At 36.9% G+C, this 20,106-nt stretch overlaps 1 protein-coding gene across 2 annotated transcripts in view; it reads right to left on the bottom strand.

Moving 5' to 3' along the window:
* The window catches only part of sugct (succinyl-CoA:glutarate-CoA transferase), a 109,840-nt gene that overhangs the window by 81,758 nt on the left and 7,976 nt on the right, over positions 1-20,106 (bottom strand). For both annotated transcript variants that reach the window (XM_026200857.1, XM_026200858.1), the window contains exons 7-9: positions 19,847-19,938; positions 19,499-19,642; positions 9,729-9,824 (exon numbers count right to left, since the gene is read on the bottom strand). In XM_026200857.1, coding sequence (XP_026056642.1) covers positions 9,729-9,824; positions 19,499-19,642; positions 19,847-19,938 — 332 coding nt within the window. The remainder of the gene's footprint in view (positions 1-9,728; positions 9,825-19,498; positions 19,643-19,846; positions 19,939-20,106) is intronic.

Below are 20,106 nucleotides of genomic sequence, written 5' to 3'. Positions count from 1 at the left end.
AGTTTTTTTGAGAAAGTAAAAATGCACAAAGTTTCCTGTGAGGGTTAGGGTTGGTGTAGGGCCATAGAATATACAGTTTGTACAGTATAAAAACCATTACGCCTATGGGATGAACACACTTTTCATTCGTGTGTGTTTTGTTGTTGTCGTTGTTGTTGTTTTGTTTTTTTCCAATAGACAAAAAAGGTAATGTGTTTGGTGTAACTTTTAGTTCAACTTGATACACTAAACCAACTAAAACTGAAATATTTGTTTATATATATATACTATATAGTAGGGGTGTAACGGTACGCAAAAATCACGGTTCGGTACGTACCTCGGTTTTAAAGTCACGGTTTGGTTCATTTTCGGTACAGTAAGGGAAAGAAATGCAAACATTAAACTGCAGGTTATTACTATACACTTTTTTTAAATACTTTTTAATAAAATAAATAATAATATATTAATTTATAATAAAAAAATAAGAAATAAAATACTGCTGCAAAGTTCTCCACTAAATAAAATACACTCAGTCTCAAACCAATATCGTATAATAAAAAATAATGAAAAATATAAATAACTATGATTACAGTGTAGCATTACCAATCGCAGCTTGTAGGCCTGCTCATATTCAAAATATATATATAACTTTTCCAAAGTGTAAAGTGCAGCATCAACAGTTTCAGTTTTTAGACCTGCTCAGATTTCATTATTGCGTTGGACTGATCGGAATTAAGAGCAAAGATCTGCTTAAATGCCGACGGGAGCTGCGTTTGAATTACAATCGTTTTTTCCTAGTTGTAGTGATGTTCACACTAGCGTGTGATGCCTTTTGAAAACCTTAGCGTGGTGACACACTGGCATATTGCACCTGTCAAACATGTCTATTTTGCTGTCAATACTGTTGACGGTGTCCTCTATCAGTAGGCTTTATATTTATGCTCAACATGACGTATAGATATTGTTGTCGTGAAGACAAGGTCCTGGTCTGTCGGCGGTCTCCCGGAGAGAGTCTGTCGGCGGACACAGCACGCAAGTGCCGTGTCAGGCACGATTCTGGTGTTTAAAGACACAGAAAATGCAAAGCAACTGACACGCAGCAGAAACGCACAACACACACCACGCAGCCAGTGTGTCACCAGCCTTAGAATCAGCTGCAGGGCGGGATTTGCGCTGAACGTGAAGACTTCTGCCACTTAATATGTTTGTTTTGAAACACAAAAATGTACCTATGTTCTGCATACAAAATATTGCATTCGGTACACACATGCACCGTACCGAAAGCCCTGTACCGAAACGGTCCGGTACGAATACACGTACCGTTACTAAACTACACAAAAATTGTCAAAATTGACACTAAAATAAAAGTGGTATTTTAATAAACTGATGCTGATATTTGAAATACTATGTACTATATTCAAATACAAAAAAATATATTTGTAACTAAAATATTATCTGGAAAACATTGAAATGCAATCATTTATTTGCAAATGTAGTTTATTGTTTTTTTTGTTTTTTTGTTTAGTTTTTTATTACAAAATTGTACAATTTTGTGTTTTCAGTTTTCCATGAACAAACATATTATTATATTTATATTATAATAATTAATGAGTTTACTGACCCAGATTAAAAGATCCATTTCAATAAGAATCTAAAATGATAAGAACAAATGCTGAACTTCCTCAGTTTTTCCAAAGAATAGTTTAATCCTCAGAGGAGCTAAACAGAGACTTGAGACGTCTCGCTCCAGCCCAGAATTACACTGTCAAACCCTTTCAGCTTAAGGGGCTTTTTCTTTATTGGGAATAACAAGGTCCAGGTAACAAAGAACAGTTGAAGAAACCAACAAAGACACAGCCATTATAAAGAGACAACTGAAATGATGGGATCAGATTACTATAGCATTGTATTTTATTTTTTGTAGTAGAGACACTTAAATGATCCTTTCTAGTAAACAGCACCGTTTTCTATTGGCTATAAAATGATTTGTTCGCCTCAGAAATGATTTGTTCGCCTTGTTCACTGCGAAAGGTTACTCTCTGAATAAAGTAAAAACATAAAATGTTTATTAAAGGGATAGTTCACCCAAAAACATCAATTATGTCATTTACTCGCCCTCAAGTTGTTCCAAACCTATAGGAGTTAATTTCTTCCACAGAACACAACAGAAGATTTTTTTAAGAATATTGGTTAACAAACAGTTGATGGCGCCCATTGACTTCCATAGTATTTTTATTTTTCTCCTATTATTGAAGTGGGCACCAGCAGCTAAAATATCTTCTCTTGTGTTCAACATGAAAGAAACCCATACAGGTTTGGAACAACTTAAGAACGAGTGAATGATGTCAGAATGGTTATGTTTGGGTGAACTTTAATATGTCAGAATGAAACCAAGGCTTAATCCAGTGACGCTGGACTGCCGTATTTATAAACGAAGCATGCACATTTATAAGCAGATTTAAATGCACTGATTTTATTCCATCTGTGCGCATTAACCTCGTGGTATGTCCAGATGGGACTCGCTTTGACCTCACAACATACTTTAATTTACCCTTAGAGTGAGTTGATAAGTCAGGTCAGGTAAAGAGTCCAGGTCAATGAGGACCTGTGTCACCAGATGAGCCAGCGCTAAAATAAATCTGCACTTAATAAGTGTTTCTGCCCGATAGCGCTCCTGAGGTACTAATGAGATTTGGCATACAGCCTAGACAGTGAGGTACCACGTTTGCTGGGGTGAAACCCAATATCCTGAATGAAACTGATGCCACAGAAAGGCAGTGAAGGATCTATTGGAGGAACGGTAACTGAGACTGTTTCTAGTGTGATATGTTCGGTGAGGGATTTGAAATTACCGCAAAACCGCACTAAACCACAACATTTGTTCTAAAGACATTACTAAAGACAACTTAGACTGAGAGGCTTGAGGAGAGGTGTGCTATTACTTTTCTAAAGTGATTAGACTTACTATTTTAATATTGGCAAACTCTGACTAGTTTGCAAACACTTCGTAATGCCTTATAACACCCTACAACCAAGATGTGGGTGCTGTGACGTATAATGGTGGTGTAATTATCTGTGTTAATCATCTGAATAATCTGCTAATATGGAGATTATTATTAAATATATATATTTTATATATATCTAACACTTTAGACACTAATATATACTGTACTTTTAAAGTAGTAATATAGGGGTAAATAAGGTACAAACATGCACCTTCAACACATTAGGATGTCGCCCCAATGAAAACCTTTTTTCTGAGAATGCATAAAAGCTAGCAAAGCATTTAACATCTTTATTATTATATTATCATAATCAATTAATTATTATAACATCTACATTATAACTTACAAAAACATTAAAAAAAATTCTCCAAATGAAGGGTGGAAAAACATTATTTATGTTTGTATGTATTTAAATTAATTGTATATTCTGTAAAACAAAAAAAGAAAGAAATAAACACAATGTTAGAAAAGTCATCTGTGATAAGGGATAAAGAACAGTTTTCCAAACAAAAACAAATAGATAAAAAATAAAATGCAAAGCAAAAAAAAAAAAATAATTAAATCAAATCCTAAAACAAAACTAAACAAAGCAAAGGTGAAACAAAAGCAAAGCAAGGCTAAACAAAACAAAAACAACAAAAAAGCAAAATGAAACAAAAACAGCATCTATCCTTTAACTTTTAGTAAACTATTAGTGTTATAGAATGACTTTATATGGTGTTTCTGTTCACTGAAATAAAAATACATGATTGTCAATATATTTTGATAATGACCCATTTGTACAGCTATTAGTGGCTTTACTTCATTGTCAGGTCAAGTCTGCTTTTTTAGCAATTCTTCCACATGTACAGTACATACATACAGAGAATAAAAATTGTGTTACTCTCAGACCCTTTGTGAATACAGATAACACTAACAGTAGAGCCTGAAAATCTAGATCAAATATAAATATAAGATACAACTATACAATAAGGGCATTTAAAAAAAGTTAAAATATAATAAAAATAAAGTTAAATAAAGCAGCACAAGGCACATGGCAGATAGATCATAGTTCTGTGGTGTCTGGGGCAGAAGAGGGACGGGGGGGCAAGTTCGGAAGCAAGCTCAGCTTCCTGAAAGCCTGGTGGATGAAGCTGGCCTTCAGTCTGCTGGTCCTGGCCTGAAGAAGCTGTGTGACAGGTGATCACCTGTGATGCAGAAGGCTTTGCGAGTGAGACGGGTTCTGTAAATGTCCTGGAGGGAGGGGAGAGAGACACCAATGATCTTCTCAGCTGCTCTCACTATGCATTCCAGAGTCTTTCGGCAGGACGCGTTGCAGGCACCATGCCACACTGTGATGCAGTTTGTCAGGATGCTCTAGATGGTGCCTCTGTAGAAGGTGCACATGATAGGGGGTGGGGCTCTGGCTCTCCTCAGTTTGCGGAGGAAATAGAGACACTGTTGTGATTTCTTGGCCAGTGCTGCTGTGTTGTCGGTCCAGGAGAGGTCCTCTGTGATGTGCACACCCAGGAACTGGTGCTGTTCACTCTCTCCACAGTCGCACCGTTGATGGTCAGAGGAACGTGCTGAGTGTGTGCTCTCCTGAAGTCTACAACAATCTCCTTCATCTTCTCCACGTTCAGAGAGAGATTGTTGTCAATGCACCATCCGGCCAAGCGGCTCACCTCACTCCTGTAGTTTGTCTCATCTTTGTTGCTAATGAGACCCACCACAGTCGTATCATCTGCTTATTGAAGAGGTTGGAGTTGTGCTGGACGGTGTGCAGTCATGGGTCAGCAGAGTGAAGAGGAGGGGGCTCAGCAGACATCCTTGGGGGGCCCCAGTGTTGATGTGGTGGATGACTAGCCTTACAAAGCACTTCATGAGGGTGGGAGTAAGTGCAACAAGACAGCTGTCATTGAAGCAGGACAGAGATGGCTTCTTTGGGACTGGAATGATGCTGGTAGCTTTAAAGCATGTGGGAACGACAGCCTGACTAAGTGAGATGTAGAAAATGTCTGTAGGAAGACATCAGTGAATTCTGCTGCACAGTCTCTCAGTACATGCCCAGGGATGTTGTCAGGACCTGGAGCTTTGTGTGCATTGATCCTGCTGAAGGATCTCCTCACGCTGTCTGGGGTCAGTGTCATCACCTGGTCACTGGTTTGTTTTGCGAAGCTCCAATTATGCCAGCCTTATTTGTTTGTTTCAAATAATCTTATCTTCTGGTTTGTCAATCAGAGAATAATTTACGCATGGTTTTTGGCCAGTCATTTATATACATACATACATATACAAACACACACACACACACACACACACATATATTTAGTGAGTAAATAAATAAAAAATAATAAAATAAATGAATAATTCAAAATGCATTTCTTTACAGTGTCCTTGTAACAATCAGAACTGTGTTCATTGACATTCACCATCTATAATAAATCTATCTGCACTTTAAATGGAGCAGATGCCTTGTTACACAACGCTTTATGGTAGCCAACAGGCCAAACACTCAGCACCTCAATGCAAATATGGGAGCGATTAGGAGTTCTTTGAAACCGAAAGGTAATTAAAACAAGATAGACCCTGGTTCATCATAAATCTTGCCTTTCACCACACACCTCCACAAACTCTTCTTGCTTCATTCTAGTGCTCTTCTACGACAGAGATGAGAGCGCTGAAGTATAATCAACCTTTCAACTTTCAGTCTGTGCAGAAGCTAAAGATTGTTAGAAAACGATATCTAGAGGACAAATGTTTCTTCACTGAGTGTTGGTCCATGTGGAGGGCCAATAGTGCCTTAAGGACTTCTGTTCTTAGTGTCCTGCTGCGGACTAAACTACACCCTAGCCATTCAGGACGTTCCACTAGTCGCCCCTCGTCAATAAAAGTGAGGAAAAAATCAAACGGAGGACATCGTGCGTCACACTGTGAACATCTGCCGAACAGAGCCGCCAACTAACGCAGGAGGTGTCTTCAGTCCTCCAGTTTTGTACTTGCTATACGAAGCGATCTGAGCGTTTGCAAGGAAAACGGGGTTCAATGTTTATCCCGGGACGGCTGTTGGAACATGAAAGGCCATAGCTCATTAAACTTAAGTGAAAATAAATTAAATGTTGTGAATGACAACAGAAGAGGCATTTATGGACTGTCTTTGGTCTTAACCAACAAGTAAACTGTTGTTTGTTTTGTTCTTTAATATCACAACCACAAGACTGGAGATCTTCAGTTTATTCTTGTATGGTCACATATGATTGGTTAATGTTGTGGTGGGTTTATTGCCGTGGGTGTGCTGTATAGATGCCACATGTCAGTCTGATTAAAAGTTAATAAACAAAAAAACCAAACTCACTTTGAAGAACTACACTACCCATAATCTTGATGAGATGATCAACCAATCAGAGCCAGTGGAATGGAAATGAACATCACGCCAACAAACAAACAAATGAACTGTAAATGATCAGAGTCCCTCTGCTATATATACTGTTAAAAAGTACAAAGAAAAAAAAAATACAAAGTTCCAAACATTAGCATTTATTTGAAATAGAAAATCTTTTGTCCTTACTGTATATTTTGATCAATTTATTTCATCCTTGGCAAATAAAAGTATTAATTATTAAAAAAGAAAAATGTATAATAATAAAAGCAGTGTATAAACTTTAACTTGTACAGTCATTGTAGTTTCACTGACATAATTTGCAATGCTTCATGGGATGAGTAGTTCATGCCCTCATAATAAAATAAGTTTAGTATCATTGTCTCGGTTTTGTTTATATACTTTCTGTTTTACCCAATATTTCAAATAGCTTCAAGACACACTGAAAGAAAAAAGAAAAATGAGTCATGACGTGTTTTTGCATTATTTTAAATCAGTATCATTTTCATTTTCAACTTTAATTAAAATCATTTTTCATCTGATTGTTTAAGCCAGTTTAAATGTTTAAGTTGAAAAGTTGTGCTGAAATTAAGGCCTGGTTCACACGGGCTGATTTAAAAATTGTCGGCCGATTTTCCAAACCTGAGAGACCCCACACACGGCGATAAAAAATCACGGGTCTAACAGTTTTGGTCGTTCCGTGTGTGGTGTGCAGCCACACGGCAATATCAACACATCACACATGATCCGATTTGACTCTCGAGCATTCCCAGGTCAGACGGGAAATCTCGCAAAATCCCTCGAGATCAAACGTGACTTCAGAGTAAACAATCATGGCGGACGAAGAGGATGCAGTGGCCATAGTTTGTGCTTTATTTTAAACTGAAAAAAACATAAGAAAAACAAGAAAAGACGATGGTCAAAGAGGTGGAGACAACGCGAGCATGGACTATACTTGCTATATCATAATATGGAGATAAGTTGTTGTTTCATCTCATAGAAATGTTGTTACGTACTACACAGATTAATAACCGTTGAAATAAACGTTCATATATTAGGTTCCATGTACTCTGTTGGACTGCAGTTGTGGATGTAGTTATGCCCATATGACCTTTATTTGTATTTGTTATATTATATACGCTGGCTGTTTTGATTTTGTTTCCCGGTACTTCCTCACCGCCTCGTCACCTCGCTTTCTGATTGGCTACACCCACAGTCCACAGGCTGCGTGATTGTTTGTCCTCGGGGGACACCACACACGATAAGAAATCGGGCCAAATAAATCCAACATGTTGGATATCCCCGATTTGAGATCGGAGCGGTCCCGACATTCTTCCGAGCAGAGGAGAGCGGTCTTAACACACCACACACGGCAGGAATATTTAATCAGATTATTTTACGATAATCGGAGCATCCTAAGATTGTCGGAAGGGGTGAATCGGGGCTAAAATCGGCCTAATTATCCTGCCGTGTGAACCAGCCTTAACAGCATCAAGTTATTTTTTAAAGTTCACTTTGTACAGAAATCCCTCTGGAGAAAAAGAGTAAAAAAAAAAGGCAAAAGAAAAAGTTCAGAAAAACTGGGCATTATTGAAAAATACTTTATATATATACATTGCTATAGTAATTGGTTAAGAGGAGCAGAACTGACAAACTAATCCCCAACCGGAAAATGCCAGTTAAAAATGCATGATTTGATGAGAAATATTAAGTATTGTACTTAAGTGTATCAGTAATCTGATTCGTATAAAAGTGTACGATTTGTAGGTAAAACTTCATAGTATTAGTGCAAAAACATCCTACAAAAACTGTAAGATCAACCATTTCACCAAATCATGAATAACTCATGACCGAGGCATCACGCTGAGTCTGACGAGTGCCACAATGCTCTCATGACAGCGAGGCTGCAGCGAGTCACAGCTGCAACATCTCAGCTCATGTCTAAAAAGTTAGTTATATATTTTTTTTATAGGCGAGACACTAATGTGTGAACACACTGGCAGAATAATCTCTATTTTAATCATATTTCGGAATCATGTTTTTTATTACACTAAAAATAGAAATGGGATTATTTGTTCATTTTCATGTTCCAGCAACAATATTTCATAATAATCCACTGAAAACGGCGAACATGAACATGATATTTTCCTCTGGCCTGCTATACAAGACATGGGAGCTGTCATCTCTTTTTTCACTCCTTTCCTGACTGAAACACCTGCTCTCAAATGCATTAAAGCTGAGGCGTCTCAAACAAGTCTTATGATAAACCAACTATAACCATGTGCAAGTACAAGCAGCTCCATCAAATATTTACACAGACAAATGTAATTCATTAGTATTAGACCATAAGCACTTGGGTATATAAAAATTAGAGTGGATATAAAGAGGTGTCTGAGGACAATCAGTTCCAGCGATGCAGTCATTCGACAAAAATTTGATCAAATTATCAAAAAAAAAAAAAAAAAAAACTCTCCATGAATAATTGTGTAAAATAAACAAATGTGTGTATGTTTGTATGCACTGGTCAAATGTATGTAGCGCTCAAACAAATGTTTGTATGCACTGGTCAGTCCTTTCTCAAACATCATAACTCACAGAAGAGGAGTGGGAACAGATTTGATTGAATGAGACTAGAACAAACCATGTGTTGACCCATCAGGGCAAATAAATATCATCGCTAATAAGGGCCTGAGAATAACTGATCAAGAGTCTTAGTCTTTTTCAGTTAAGAACTAAAATAAAATAAACATAGCATTTCCTTGAATTAACTAAATAACATTTCAATTTATTCAGTAAATTAATGTTATATAAAAATATAGTAAATTAAATAACACTGAATAAAGTGACATTAAATTGTATTGTATTAAACTGCATTGAATTATATGTAAATACTTCATTGAACTGCATTAAAATTTAAATTAATTACATTGAAATAAATGTAATTAAATAACACTAACAATGCATTAAATTGAATTTAATTAATATTAAACTGCATTAAATAAAATATAAATAGCATTAAACTGCACTGAATTATATTAGATTAAAATAAGTTAAATTAAAAATCAAATATATTATATGAAAGATTTAAATCTAATAAATGTAATTAAATTACACTTAATTAACCTTAACTGTATTAACTATTTCACTGCATTAAATTACATCAAATTAATTTATATTGCATTAAATTGTATAAAATAGAAAAACTGCGCTCAAATTCTTTACATTACAAAAAAGTAAATTATTATATTAAATTGTGATTTTTTTTTCTCCTTCCACCTAATGTGATTGGGTAATTATAGGCAGCAAAGAATGATGACAGTGAAAAGCTTTAAGCTTATGATATAGCGAGTATAAAGAGCTCTATACAGTGTTAGAAATGGGGTTACCTGGTAAGGGACAATGCTCCCGTGGGCAGTTCCCCATCGTCTGGCTTCGATACCAGCGTTGAGGTAGTTGGCAGCGATGTGAGTGAGACAAGCAACCTGTAGACAAATTGAAGAAGAAAAAAGAAAATAGTTTTAAATCTTAAGGACTGTCAGAAAGCTCATTACACCCTGCTGTTTTGTGAGTTCAGCCATCTTTTTCGCGGCTGACACAGCAATTCATGAGATCGTGCCGTAAAACCTTCCTCCAACTGGAAACTACCGTTTGTTATTCTGGAAAATGAACCAACAAAAACTTTTAACAAACACCTAAAAAAGGCATATCATCTAGATTACAGCATTTAAATAAAAACGTTAAAGGCAGCCCCAGTTTTTTTACGATGCCCATCTGACATCAGATCAGAAGCCATGCAGCTGAGACAATATTTTGCAATGTACAACCATGCACTGAGAGGACAGAGGTGGAATACTTTGTCAGATCAAAGCCTGTCAGTGATGATTTAACAATCTGCCCAACACCTTGAGCTGAACCCATTCTTCACTTCCCAGCTGCTTTATTTCCATGACGTCTTACGCTGAGGCTGTTGTTTACCGAAACTTTGGTTTCTGTGTTTAAACGGCTGGAAACAATCTAATTTTTTTTCCATATGAGAGCGAAAAAATAATAATAATATCGGTGATGTTTCTTAACTTTCTTCTTCAGTAAGCTCATTAAATGATTAGCAACTGGTCCAGAACTGAATAATAAGAGCAACCTACTGTATAATCCACTCAAGGCATGTGCACCTCATAAGATATTCATAAAAAACTCAAATGAGAAATCAATGTCAATATACAGTGCATCTCAAATTAGAAGTTCACTTATTTCATTTATTCAACTCAACTTGTGAAACTCGTGTATTAAATTAATTCAATGAACACAGACTGAAGTAGTTCAAGTCTTTGGTTCTTTTTTCAACAAATTAGCATATGGTGACATGCCAAACAGCTAATCAACTCAAAACACCTGCAAAGGTTTCCTGGGCCTTCAAAATGGTCTCTCAGTTTGGTTCACTAGTTCACAGAGTGCTGTATCCAAGCATGTTAACAGGAAGTTGAGTGGAAAGAAAAAGTGGAAGAAAAAGATGCACAACCAACCGAGAGAACCACAGCCTTTTGAGGATTGTCAAGCAAAATCGTTTCAAGAATTTGAGTGAACTTCACAAGGAATGGACTGAGGCTGGGGTCAAGGCATCAAGAACCACCACACACAAATATGTCAAGAAATTTGGATACAGTTGTCGTATTCCTCTTGTTAAGTGACTCCTGAACCACAGACAACGTCAGAGACGTCTTATCTGGGCTAAGGAGAAGAAGAACTGGACTGTTGTCCTCTTTTCAGGTGAGAGCAAGTTTTGTATTTCATTTAGAAACCAATGTCCTTGAGTCTGGAGGAAGGGTGGAGAAGCTCATAGCCCAAGTTGCTTGAAGTCCAGTTAAGTTTCCACAGTCTATGATGATTTGTGTGATTTCATCTGCTGGTGTTGGTCAATTGTGTTTTTTTGAAAACAAGTCACTGCACCCATTTACAAAGAAATTTTGGAGCACTTCATGCTTCTTTCTGCTGAAATTAAGCTTTTTGAAGATGCTGATTTCATTTTCCAGCAGGATTTGGCACCTGCCCACACTGCCATAAGCACCAAAAGTTGTTTAAATGACCATGGTGTTGGTGTGCTTGACTGGCCAGCAGACTCACCAGACCTGAAGCTCATAGAGAATCTATGGGCTATTGTCAAGAGGAAGATGAGAAACAAGAGACCAAACAATGCAGATGAGCTGAAGGACACTGTCAAAGAAACCTGGCCTTCCAGACCACCTCAGCAGTGCCACAAACTGATCACCTCAATGCCACAACGAATTGAGACAGTAATTAAAGTTAAAGAAGCCCCTACAAAGTATTGAGTTCATGTACAGTAAATTAACTTTCCAGAAGGCCAACAATTCACAAAATGATTTTTTTTTTCTTATGAAGTATTCTAATTAGTTGAGATTGGGTTTTTGTTAAATGTGAGCCAAAATCATCACAATTAAAAGAACCAAAGACTTAAATACTTCAGTCTGTGTGCACTGAATTTATTTATTACACGAGTTTCACAATTTGAGTTGAATAACTGAAATAAATTAACCTTTCCATGACATTCTAATGTATTGAGATGCATCTGTACTGTAGTGTGCACTTCAATAAACTTGTCTTAGACATGCTAAGATGGCAATATTGATGCTAATCCTTAACTATACAGGAGCAGACAGAACTTGCTGCTTTGGCCAGGGGCGGGGCAGTACTGAAACACTATCAAAGCTGTTCTCCAATCACAACGCACTGGGACAGCTAACCAATCACAACACATTTCATTTTTCAATCGACGGGCCTTCATCAAACCAAGAACTAATCGAGCCATTTACGCCAGGCTGGGGAGAAAGGTATTGTAATAGTGTAAACTATGTGAAAAATAATGCGTTTTTTGAACCACTAAGCATGAGAGTTGTTCTAGTACAACTACAAAACAAAATCAAGACTTTGTAAAAGAGCATAATAGGACCCCTTTAAAGTAAAAGGAAACCAAACATGTATGCCTTGAAAAGAGCTGCTTGGAGGTATTGGAAAAATCTTTGAGTGAACTGACTTGCCTTACAGAGACCGAACTTGAGTTATTTCCCAGCAGACCCACTGCTGCCCTACAAACTCAAGAGGAGTCAACACTTCATCCAACACTTCCATTCAACAGAAACCTAGAGAAATTAATGAAGTTGCTATAATATCAAAGACAGAAAAGCCAAATAGCATCTTGTTACACTCACAGCACCTCATGTGCTGTTCTCACCACAGATCTTTAATTTAACATGCGATAAACGTTTACAGGGTAGCAAGAGGTCACTGGATATCATCGCTCTCCAAATCTGCTACGCATATGTTCCTCTAGCCAGATATTTTCCAATTAAAACACAATAGCATGGACTAAAGCGCATCCCAGCCTTCTCTCCTGAGCGCGGAACTTGTTCTTGGCACAACATCTGAGAAAAACCTAAAAACTTTTCAAGCTGTTTCACTCCAAACTAAAACCAAAGACATCCCCTGCATAATTGCCCATACTTCTGTTACCTTACTCTACCCAAGCACTGCTTCATAAGATAAATTTTGTTTAGTATTTCATGAATAGTATAAAAAAAATCGTGTAATCTATTGTTAATAAAAAATATTTTTCTACAAACATCTGTTACATTTAAGATTTACAGTTCTAAAATGAATTTACTTAGGGTAACAAAATCAAAAAGTGTTGCGACTGCAAATTACAAAACAGAAGGCAGAATCTGAACATGCAACAGATTCTGCAAGAACGACAACACAGTGCATCTGCTGAGATTCTGAACTGTGCAATTAGTGAAAGATTTGTTATCCCATAAAACCATAGGAGATGATGAGCAAAGAGAAAAAAAAAACAGATGAAGAACCAGGCAGCTTCTTCAAAGTATAAGAACTACAAGAAAATGTGTCATTGTGTTCATTTATGGAACATATGAGGTCAAAGGTCAATGTTAACATGGCAGACATACTGTTGTATAGGGATGAGTACTAACATGCTCAATTCACAATTTCTATACAGAAGCTGTTTTACTGACTTATTTCCACAGCTGACTGAGCAATTACATGAGGAATTATTCATTTCAGTAAGTTGTACTGTTTCTTTCAAGACCTTGTGACGTTCATTCATGTTTATTTCATGCTATAACTAGAAGTAAAGAGAAAGAGATGATCGGTTCACATGCCATTTGAACTTAAAGGGTTAGTTCACCCAATAATCAAAATTATGTAATTAATAACTCTCCCTCATGTTGTTCCAAACCAGTGAGACCGTCGTTTATCTTTGGAACACAGTTTAAGATATTTTAGATTTAGTCCGAGAGCTCTCAGTCCCTCCATTGAAGCTGTGTGTACGGTCTACTGTCCATGTCCAGAAAGGTAAGAAAAACATCATCAAAGCAGTCCATGTGACATCAGAGGATCGGTTAGAATTTTTTGAAGCATCGAAAATACATTTTAGTCCAAAAATAGCAAAAACCACGACTTTATTCAGCGTTGTCTTTTCTTCCGTGTCTGTTGTGAGAGAGAGTTCAAATCAAAGCAGTCTGGATATCCTGATCGCGAACGAATCATTCAGTTCACCAAATCGAACTGAATCATTTTAAACAGTTCGCATCTCTAATACGCATTAATCCAAGCTGTTAACTTTTTTTAATGTGGCCGACACTCCCTCCGAGTTCAAACAAAACCAAGAATGACCCGCCTGCAAAAAAACAATGCCTTGTAAATTTCTCATTATGCTATATTATTACTAGGGATGCATGATATTATATTTACAGTATCGGAATCAGCCAATTATGACATCGGCATTGGCCAAATATGAAAAATGATACTGATATGATAAATACCTCACATGTGTTCAGGGTGTGTTAGTAATAAGATCACGTCAGCATTGTGGTCATTCTTTAAACATTTCGGCATTTATTAGCATTGGCTAAACGCCAAAATGAGTTGAAAGATATCTGCATATATTGTTAATCAACTAGTTAATGAAGAGAATTGGTCCCTAAACTAAAGTATTGCCAATCATTACTTAAAAAGCCCTACTCTGTTAGGTCCAGGAATATCAATTTCAGGAATTTGAGCACAGACATAATGACATTAGCCTATATAACTCAATTGAAGAATAATGATTTCCAAACAACCTGAGGTTTTCCCAGGACATAAAATGCTGCCCATAAATACCAATGTTTGCATCTGGATTAAGGGAAACTGTGTGGTTATCTAATGCCCTCTGTGCTTTTGCTATTGCAGAGAACCTATAAATTTGCTGAAGGGTTAGATTACTACGACCACAGGATGATCAGTGGGAAATGTTTGGAAAGAGGCAGAACTCACTTAACTTTGCCAGCTTAGGGTCTACCGCAGAAACCATGACCCACCATCCCTTCAGCCCACATATAAGACACATGCATACGATAAATTCCTATTAGCCATGTACCAGAAAATCCATGCACAAAATCCAATAGTCATTGAAAAGAGCCCGGGTGACTTCTCCTGAAATGGGAAGCAATTAAAAATGTATGAGGGGGACAAGTAAAAAAGTTTCAAGAGAGAATGTACTCGAACCACAACAGACGATCACAATCACATTATTGGAACCATTTCTGGAAACCACATCCTTCTTTCAAAGCGGTATCATTCAGGGGACGAGCGCTCTGACTCGTTAGCTCTGCACAAAGGTTTTGCAGTATCATGTCAGAAACGAGTCGGATGTGTTGTGGATCTTTATGGATCTTTTGAATGATCTTTACAGAAATCTTAGGGGACAAGATGACAGACTTAAAATCCCTCTTCGCAAGAGCAGCGCGGGATAACAGATTTAACTCAGATGCCTGATTCTTAAACCTTTTATTCATTTGCTACAGTAGGTTTACACAGAGTACAAGGCTCTGTTCCAAAACAGAGCTGCCCATGTAGGCAGCACTTTAAGGCAGCATGATTACAAGGCCTTCTGAAACACCTTCTTTCGGTCAGAATCTAACGTTGCGTTGCAAGCTTTTTTGTTAAAAAATAAAATTAAATTACAGCTGATGCAATTATACTATGTATAGATCAAAAGTTGAATGCAATTAAAATGTATAATTTTACCCAATATTATTGTTTAATGTACTGGATTTGTACTGGATGTACTGGCGATGCAGTTCTGAGAATTTATTTTGTACTTATTTATTTTATTAAAATTGGGGGGTGGGTACCACAGTTTCCACAAAAAGATATTGTTGTCAAAACTGATACTAATCTGAAATGTTTCTTGAGCATCAAATCAGCATATAAGAATGATTCCTGAAGATCATGTGACACTGAAGTGGAATGATGCTGAAAATACAGCTGCATTTTACAATATCTCCAATATAGAAAATAGTTCTTTATCATTATAATATCATTTCACAACACTGCTGTTTTTACTGTATTTTTTATTAAACCAATAATGCCTTGGCAAGCAGAAGAGTCTTTTTTTCAAAAAGAAAACAGAAAAAAAGAAACCTTCCAACCCTAAACTTTTAAACATTATTGTAAATTGTACACATAATACCATGTACACTCTTAAATTTAAATGTTCTTTATTGGCATTGATGGTTTCATTAAAAACGTTTAATATCCATAGTGATGTAAGTTTCCATTCCACAAAATCTCTTTATACTAAAAACGGTTCAGATTCAGATGTTCTTCACACAAATAAAAAAAAACTGTTTCTTTTAACTAATCACAGAAAGCTTCTTCTTTCTTTTTCTTAACCAAAAATGGTTCTACTATGGTTCCCCATTTTGTTCCAAACCGGAGTTTTTTTCATCTGTTGAGCACAAAATAAAGATATTTTGAAGAATGTTGGTAACCAAATGGTAGTGTACCTTTAAAATGAACTATAGCTTTAAAAGTTGTATTATTATTCCCTGTGAGCTGCCTTTGAGGTCACTGCTCAGGATAGTTGATAGGCAAGCGTTTGGTATTTTCCTGCATTTCGAGAGCGATTAGTCACACAGCAATTAAAGCTCAGCATGAGCAAAGACGGCACATTTCCGGCATACTTCCGTCAGGTCCTTCATCACCCGAGCAAGAACATTTACGAAGAATGCAACCAGACAGACCTTCCTGCAACAAATTAAGTGTGACTCATTTTGTTTCATTACAATCATATTTGAGGATATTAAAAGCTTAGCTCTAAAATTTGTGAATGTTGACTCATTCACATTAAAACTCTTAACTGCAACTAAAATTTCGAAATAACGTGTTCCTCAATCCCTCCACATTCTTATCACAGTATGAAATGTCCCATTTCTGCAGAACTCAAAGTGGCTCTCTTCAAATAAACAGAGGAAGACGCAGACCAAATCTGTCTTGTGAGGTTTGGACTCTAATAATGCTTTTCTGATTGAGTAATCTTCAACAGTCATTTTTCTGAGTTTTCTCTTCGTTATTCGGTGTCGAAACACAATGAGAAGCGGTTTGGAGGAAACACTTTTGTCATTCAGCATAAAATGAAAAACACGTTTGCTGCTTGCAAATATTTATCTATCAAGACTTTAGTCAATCTCGAATTTCTGCTCAGAAAGCAGCCACAGCTGAAAAGGTTATCTGAGGTTTCAGGTAGTTACTATGGTGAAAAACTCAACAAAAGCATCCTGTTAAGTGACACTGCAGATGCAAAAGTCATTTGAAAGAAAACTGCTAGCTAAACTGTACATCTCCATCCCAATCTTTAAGTTTTCACATGCAATTAAAACACAAGGAGGGAATATAAAGCATACACCAAGTGAACCAAACGTCATGCATCAGATTTCTATTGGAACACGATGATGTTTGTGGAAAATAACCATCGACACACGTTCATGAACACGTAAACTTAGCATCTCACGCTCCATTGATTCCCGTGATGCTACACTATTGGCTTCTCAATCGGCTGCTTACGGCGTTGACGTCTTCCGAGCAAGCATTTCTATTTAGATCCTCTGTAATCTTGCATTTCCGGGCAGGATTGGAAGTCGGCAGGCCAGAAGTTTTTTTGAAGTCGCTCATTCAAAAACCAAAAGAAAATGGCAGGTGCAAATTACTCAAAATCACATTTGTAAATGGTGGGCTATTTTCTCCACAAGGACAGGTATTCAACTGCCTCAAAACCGGTTTTGTTCATGAAATACGCAGTGGCATGGCAGGAAAGCCTACTGCTACTTACAATACAAATTAGCATTTACCCCTTAGCATGCCTACCACACCATTATTTACGCCAGGAACAAATTGAGCTGAGTCACCACTTACATAAAGAAGAAAAGTCAATCCAAAAAGTACTTGTGACGAATCTTAAAGTTCAAGTTTAAAGTGACCTCATGAATTAGAAACTTCACTTAAAAGCCTTAACATTATATAAATGTACACAAAAACAATATTCAAGGTGAAAAATTAAGAAATACACTATGAACATTAGGAAATATATATCCTTTTCACTCCACACAAACCACCCAAAGCCAAATCTATCAAGCCATTAGGCTAAATTAAAAAGCACATGCTGAAGTCTAGTAGCTAGGGACTATGATTGGTTTATAAGCTTATACAGTTATGGAGAGCTGATTTATTTATACTGTAAAGTGAAACGCTGATGTTTTCTCTTGAGTCAGGAATGGGTCCGATTAAACTCACTTCCAGGGAACTGCATTCTTTCAAGCCAAAGAAACAAAACAGAGTGGTCTGGTTCAGTTTAAAAAGCTCAAAGGGCAAGAGACAACAACTGCAGCCCTGAAATCTGAATAAGGGCCTGAATATTTCATCATGCAGATAATCTATGAAGTACAGTCGGTGTTATTGAACTGTCAGTTAAAAAGCATGAAAGTGAAATGACGTCCTGTATCAAAAATGAACTCAATGTTAGAAAATAACTGACGCATTAAAGAGACTTCCAATTGGTTCCACTTCTATATGCCAAGCATATCTGCCTCTAAATGTTTTCTGAATGAGAAATTATATAGTTTATTGAATTTATGGAAACCTTACATATTATGCCTTTGAATCGATACTCCAAAATGTATTAATGGAGGTGAAATCTTGATTTGAGTGAACTATTGATAAGTTTATAATGAGAGAATAAAGAGACTATAAATAAAGAGAGTGATCACAATCACTTTTACAGTTTAGTGTCATTATACAAAAATATTTGACTGAAATTAGAATAAAATATTCTGTAATTACCATATCTTAATAAAATCAGCTAATAGATTTCAAAACCTATTTTAAGCTTATGATTAAAAACAGTAACAATTATTTATCTTAACCTCGTTCTAACATTCAATTAATTAACATTATTAAAAAGCATCTTCATACAAGGGCCTTCCAGGAGCCTCCAATTTCTGTGCATGCACAACTGGTGGATTTTTGTTTTGTTCCCATTTTAAGGAAAAAGTTAACTCATAAATGAGAATTTGCTGAAAATGCATTTACCATCAGGTCATCCAAGATGTAGATGAGTTTGTTTCTTCATGGGAACAGATTTGGAGAAATGTAGCATCAGTGTCTCACCAGTGGATGCCCTGCAGTGAATGGGTGCCATCAGAACGAGAGTCCAAACAGCTGATAAAAACATCACAATAATGCACACCACCCCAGTCCAGCAGTTAATGTCTTGTGAAGTGAAAATCTATGTGTTTCTAAGAAATTCAGCTCAAACTGTTGCTTGTGGCTAAAATAAATCACCTTCAAACTTTCTTCAGGGAAAAAGTCATCTTGTCTGAAGCAGAAGTTTACAGTTGAAAACAGTCCAAAACAAATATTTTTGGGGGATTTTGATGTGAGAGAACAACAGTGATTAACTTTTTCACTGGAGGAAGCGTTATTATGGATTATGGACGGAAACATTGGTTTACAATTAAATGTTTTATGGATTTGTTTACTACAAAAACGCAGCCGTTGGCTTCAGAAGACATTAATTAATGAACTGGAGTGGTGTGGATTACTTGTGGATTATTGTGATGTTATTATCAGCTGTTTGGACTCTCATCTGATGGCACCCATTCACTGCAGAGGATCCTTTGGTGAGCAAGTGATGCTACATTTCTCCAAATCTGTTCTCATAAACAAACAAACTCATCTAGCCTAAATCTTGGATGACATTTTCATTACTGGGAGAACTTCCATGCTTTTGTTTGCAGATAAGTAAATGTCGCACCTGTGAAGACAGAAGATTGCAGTCTATATGAAGGCCTCGTCCTGTTTTCTGTCTCTGAAGCAAAGCAGCCATGACGGCTCCCTGAGTGTATAAACCAGTGGCCAGATCGGTCATAGCGACACCTGGCCTGACTGGGTCTCCATCCTTAAAAGAAAAAAAAAAGATAAACAAACTGAATATAAAGGATCTAAAATATGATGTAGCATTTAAGGTGGAGTGTGCCATTCATTTCAATGTTCGAAACAAATGGTGTGGGTTTGGGAAGGGGAAGGGTATCGGTTTCTTCCACCAAAATTGCACAATTTGTTGATGCTATAAATTAGAAGCACATCAGATCATTGTCCTCACCTCAGGACCAGTGATGTGCATCATACCAGACACCGCAGACGCAATGGAGTCATATCCAGGATTGTGTGACTCGGGGCCCGTCTGTCCATATCCTGAAAAAGTGAACAGACTTAGTTATTGATTATATGTTTTGTATAGAATAACCAAGTCAGAGCTACAATCTCCAGGATATTCTGCTTTGCCAGTACAGCGGAGCTCACATGTCCAGAGAGAATGTGGGCGAAGACCTGATTACATTTCTATTATCCTCAGAGCTGTCA

The sequence above is a fragment of the Carassius auratus genome, chromosome 24, assembly GCF_003368295.1.
Source record: "Carassius auratus strain Wakin chromosome 24, ASM336829v1, whole genome shotgun sequence".
Lineage (NCBI taxonomy): Eukaryota > Metazoa > Chordata > Actinopteri > Cypriniformes > Cyprinidae > Carassius > Carassius auratus.
The sequence above is the reverse complement of the archived record's forward strand: the minus strand, read 5'-3'. Positions and strand labels throughout refer to the sequence as shown.